The sequence below is a fragment of the Oncorhynchus tshawytscha genome, unplaced genomic scaffold, assembly GCF_018296145.1.
Source record: "Oncorhynchus tshawytscha isolate Ot180627B unplaced genomic scaffold, Otsh_v2.0 Un_contig_2471_pilon_pilon, whole genome shotgun sequence".
Classification (NCBI taxonomy): Eukaryota; Metazoa; Chordata; class Actinopteri; order Salmoniformes; family Salmonidae; genus Oncorhynchus; species Oncorhynchus tshawytscha.
Window position 1 is genome coordinate 115612 of NW_024609258.1, and position 5945 is coordinate 121556.

The 5945-nt window shown below is 48.4% G+C and overlaps 1 protein-coding gene across 1 annotated transcript; it reads left to right on the top strand.

The window, feature by feature from the left end:
* Positions 1-709: 709 nt before the first annotated feature.
* On the top strand, positions 710-5641 carry LOC121844498 (dedicator of cytokinesis protein 1-like; the record flags this gene model as incomplete). The annotated part of the gene is given in 2 exon segments (XM_042314657.1): positions 710-793; positions 5547-5641. Coding segments are annotated over 2 exon segments (179 nt in total), but the record flags the coding sequence as incomplete, so codon positions are not given.
* Between the last annotated feature and the right edge of the window lie 304 nt (positions 5642-5945).

A 5945-nucleotide genomic window follows, 5' to 3' on the forward strand; every position in this document is an offset into this window, starting at 1 on the left:
TCTCTCTCCCATTCTCTCTCTCTCTTTCTCTTTCTCCTCTCTCTCATCTCTCTCTCTCTCTCTCTCTCTACCCTTCTCTCTCTCTTTCTCTTTTTCTCCTCTCTCTCCATCTCTCCCCCTTACCATCTCTCTCTTCGATGGCCTCACCATCTCCATCTCTCTCTCTCTCTACCCTTATCTCTCTCTTTCTCTTTTCTCCTCTCTCTCCATCTCTCTCCCCCTTACCATCTCTCTCTTTGATGGCCTCACCATCTCCATCTCTCTCTCTCTCTCTCTCTCTCTCTCTCTACCCTTCTCTCTCTCTTTCTCTTTTTCTCCTCTCTCTCCATCTCTCTCCCCTTACCATCTCTCTCTTTGATGGCCTCACCATCTCCATCTCTCTCTCTCTCCTCTCTCTCTCTCTCTCTCTACCCTTCTCTCTCTCTTTCTCTTTTTCTCCTCTCTCTCCATCTCTCTCCCCTTACCATCTCTCTCTTCGATGGCCTCACCATCTCCATCTCTCTCTCTCTCTCTCTCTCTCTACCCTTTTCTCTCTCTCTTTCTCTTTTTCTCCCTCTCTCCATCTCTCTACCATCCTCTCTTCGATGGCCTCACCATCTCCATCTCTCTCTCTCTCTCTCTCTACCCTTATCTCTCTCTCCACCTCTCTCTCTCTCTCTCTCTGTCTCTTTCTGTCTCTCTCTCTGTACAGGGCAGCTTCGTGGCCAGCATGACCGCTACTCTGAGACAGATGGACGACTACCACTACACTCACCTGATCAACACCTTCGGCAAGATGAGGACCGACGTTGTGGTGAGTTCCACGCCTCACTTCCTGACAATACCTCGTCAATTAGCCAAGTCAGACTGCACTGTTTTACTATGGCTATCCTTTGTGGTGAAGCTACCCTCTCTGTTATAGAAATATAGGCTATAGAACGACCATCCATGTCAATCTAGGCTAGTTCTATGGCCTCTCTGCCTGCCCATGCCAATTCAAGAAGCCCATTCAGCCTGTTGTATTTGTCAACATCTCCTGTCGTCACTATTCTATCACAATCCTACTAGATCTGAATGATGTATCACAACGTCAACCTGTTCAGTCTCCATCGTTGTAGTGGGCAGACCAGAATATCACACTTTAATTTGATAGGTCCATCATCGTTATGCAGATACTGATGCAGTTTTTGATGTATTGGAATTCCCCCATTTCCTGATGTAACTTGATTGGTGGGGATCCTCCAATCAGATTCAGGCGTGGAACATTTCCTTGTGAGCTGCCGTGTAAATGGCCCCCAGGATGATATGATAGTTCTATTAAATATACAACAAGCACTGCAGGTAGTCTAGTGGTTAGTAGAGCAGGGAGCCTAGTGGTTAGAGCGTTGGGCCAGTAACCTGAAAGGTTGCTAGATTGAATCCCCGAGCTGACAAGGTAAAAATATGTCTTCCTGCCCCTGAGCAGGGCTGTTAACACACTGGTGCCTCCTGGTTGGGTTAAAGAAGACACATTTCAGTTGAATGCATTCAGCTGTACAACTGACTAGGTATCCTCCTTTCCCTATGGAGAGAATAAAATATGAATGCCATTTGGGACTCATCTCAGGTCTTCATCTCGAACAAACTCTCTCCCTGAGGGACTCATCCCAGGACTTCATCAGGAACAAACTCTCTCCCTGAGGGACTCATCCCAGGTCTTCATCAGGAACAAACTCTCTCCCTGAGGGACTCATCCCAGGTCTTCATGAGGAACAAATTCTCTCCCTGAGGGACTCATCCCATGACTTCATCAGGAACAAATTCTCTCCCTGAGGGACTCATCCCAGGTCTTCATCAGGAACAAACTCTCTCCCTGAGGGACTCATCCCAGGTCTTCATGAGGAACAAACTCTCTCCCTGAGGGTTTCATCCCTGGTCTTCATCAGGAACAAACTCTCTTCCCTGAGGGACATCATTTAGTTTTCTTCATTTAAGAGCAATTGGAGGCCCGGAAGGGAGTCATGTGACTTCATCAGGAAAAACTCTCTGCCTGAGGGACTCATCCCAGGTCTTCATCAGGAAGAAGGGCCAGTCTTCATCAGGAACAGAATGGGGTCCCAGGTCTTCATGGAGGTGAATCAAGACTCGCTCCCAAGAGGACTCATCTGAGGTCTTCATGAGAAGGACTCATCCCATGACTTCATCAGGAACAAACTCTCTCCCTGAGGGACTCATCCCAGGTCTTCATCAGGAACAAACTCTCTCCCTGAGGGACTCATCTCAGGCCTTCATGAGGAACAAACTCTCTCCCTGAGGGTTTCATCCCTGGTCTTCATCAGGAACAAACTCTCTCTTCGATTGAAGAGCATGCATTTAGTTTTACTTGTATTTAAGAGCAATTGGAGGCCACGGAAGGAGAGTTGTATGGCATTGAAGCTTGCCTGGAGGTTAGTTAACACAGTGTCCAAAGAAGGGCCAGAAGTATACAGAATGGTGTCGTCTGCATGGAGGTGGATCAGAGACTCACCAGCAGCAAGAGCGACATCATTGATGTATACAGAGAAGAGAGTCGGTCCAAGAATTGAACCCTGTGGCACCCCCATAGAGACTGCCAGAGGTCCCTGTATATAGCCTCCACATTGACTCTGTACCGGTACCCCCTGTATATAGCCTCCACATTGACTCTGTACCGGTACCCCCTGTATATAGCCTCCACATTGACTCTGTACCGGTACACCCTGTATATAGCCTCCACATTGACTCTGTACCGGTACCCCCTGTATATAGCCTCCACATTGACTCTGTACCGGTACACCCTGTATATAGCCTCCACATTGACTCTGTACCGGTACCCCTGTATATAGCCTCCACATTGACTCTGTACCGGTACACCCTGTATATAGCCTCCACATTGACTCTGTACCGGTGCCCCCTGTATATAGCCTCCACATTGACTCTGTACCGGTACCCCTGTATATAGCCTCCACATTGACTCTGTACCGGTACCCCCTGTATATAGTCTCCACATTGACTCTGTACCGGTACCCCCTGTATATAGTCTCCACATTGACTCTGTACCGGTACCCCCTGTATATAGCCTCCACATTGACTCTGTACCGGTACCCCTGTATATAGCCTCCACATTGACTCTGTACTGGTACACCCTGTATATAGCCTCCACATTGACTCTGTACCGGTACCCCCTGTATATAGCCTCCACATTGACTCTGTACCGGTACCCCCTGTATATAGCCTCCACATTGACTCTGTACCGGTACCCCTGTATATAGCCTCCACATTGACTCTGTACCGGTACCCCTGTATATAGCCTCCACATGGACTCTGTACCGGTACCCCCTGTATATAGCCTCCACATTGACTCTGTACCGGTACCCCCTGTATATAGCCTCCACATTGACTCTGTACCGGTACCCCTGTATATATCATCCACATTGACTCTGTACCGGTACCTCCTGTATATAGCCTCCACATTGACTCTGTACCGGTACCCCTGTATATAGCCTCCACATTGACTCTGTACCGGTACCCCTGTATATAGCCTCCACATTGACTCTGTACCGTACCCCCTGTATATAGCCTCCACATTGACTCTGTACCGGTACCCCCTGTATATAGCCTCCACATTGACTCTGTACCGGTACCCCCTGTATATAGCCTCCACATTGACTCTGTACCAGTACCCCTGTATATAGCCTCTACATTGACTCTGTACCGGTACCCCCTGTATATAGCCTCCACATTGACTCTGTACCGGTACCACCTGTATATAGCCTCCACATTGACTCTGTACCGGTACCCCCTGTATATAGCCTCCACATTGACTCTGTACCGGTACCCCCTGTATATAGCCTCCACATTGACTCTGTACCGGTACCCCCTGTATATAGCCTCCACATTGACTCTGTACCGGTACCCCCTGTATATAGCCTCCACATTGACTCTGTACCGGTACCCCCTGTATATAGCCTCCACATTGACTCTGTACCGGTACCCCTGTATATAGCCTCCACATTGACTCTGTACCGTAATACCCTGTATATAGCCTCCACATTGACTCTGTACCGGTAACACCCTGTATATAGCCTCCACATTGACTCTGTACCGGTACCCTGTATATAGCCTCCACATTGACTCTGTACCGTAATACCCTGTATATAGCCTCCACATTGACTCTGTACCGGTACCCTGTATATAGCCTCCACATTGACTCTGTACCTGTACCCCTGTATATAGCCTCCACATTGACTCTGTACCGGTAACCCCTGTATATAGCCTCCACATTGACTCTGTACTGTAATACCCTGTATATAGCCTCCACATTGACTCTGTACCGTAATACCCTGTATATAGCCTCCACATTGACTCTGTACCGTAATACCCTGTATATAGCCTCCACATTGACTCTGTACCAGTACCCCCTGTATATAGCCTCCACATTGACTCTGTACCGGTACCCCTGTATATAGCCTCCACATTGACTCTGTACCGGTACCCCCTGTATATAGCCTCCACATTGACTCTGTACCGGTACCCCCTGTATATAGCCTCCACATTGACTCTGTACCGGTACCCCCTGTATATAGCCTCCACATTGACTCTGTACCGGTACCCCTGTATATAGCCTCCACATTGACTCTGTACCGGTACCCCCTGTATATAGCCTCCACATTGACTCTGTACCATAATACCCCTGTATATAGCCTCCACATTGACTCTGTACCATAATACCCTGTATATAGCCTCCACATTGACTCTGTACCGTACCCCCTGTATATAGCCTCCACATTGACTCTGTACCGTAACACCCTGTATATAGCCTCCACATTGACTCTGCACCGTAACCCCCTGTATATAGCCTCCACATTGACTCTGTACCAGTACCCCTGTATATAGCCTCCACATTGACTCTGTACCGTAATACCCTGTATATAGCCTCCACATTGACTCTGTACCGTAATACCCTGTATATAGCCCCCACATTGACTCTGTACCGTAATACCCTGTATATAGCCTCCACATTGACTCTGTACCGTAATACCCTGTATATAGCCTCCACATTGATTGTTGTAATATAACAACATGTGGAAAAAGGGATCTGAATATGTTCTGAAGGCTCTGTGTTCACACTATGAGGTTGGATGCTACTGTGGAAATAATGATAATGCCCTTTTTAGTGAAGTGAGCTGTTTGAAAAGATGGACTGAAATGTCAGCCTGTTTTGGTGGGATGGAGTTTTGGCCTTTCTGGTGACATGTTAATAGACCAATCAGAAAGAGTTCCAAACCTCTCTGCCAATGACAGCTAGTTTTCAGTTTTCCCCTCCCCTACTCAGACCACTCGGTCTATAAGCACCCTATCCTGACAGAACCAATTTGATGCCCTGTTTCTCCTTTCCTCTGGGTGTATAACCTTAACCATGAACACGGTTCATTCCAGATTGTTCCTCTGATCTTTTCCTGGGCCTGAGAATAGCAGGCTTCATCGCTAATGCTTTCTCTCTCTCTCTGTCTCTCCGATTCTCTCTCTCTCTCTCTCTGTCTCTCTATCTCTCTCTCTCTCTCTCGTAGGATTTCCTGATGGAAACATTCATCATGTTCAAGGACCTCATTGGGAAGAATGTCTACCCTGGCGACTGGGTCATCATGAACATGATGCAGAATAAGTGAGTACTGTAAAGGGACTGGGTGGCTTACACACACACACACACACATCTCGCCGTGCCGATGCTTTGATCCCCTCCCTTCGCCGTTGTTGCCTAGGAACGGCAGTCTGAATCAGGAGTGTGGAAGGGAAGTATTTTTATCTCTGTCATGAAACCACACGGGCCTCGGGAGTCCACACGGGCCTCGGGAGTCCACACGGGCCTCGAGAGTCCACACGGGCCTCGGGAGTCCACACGGGCCTCGAGAGTCCACACGGGCCTCGGGAGTCCACACGGGCCTCGGGAGTCCACACGGCCTCGGGAG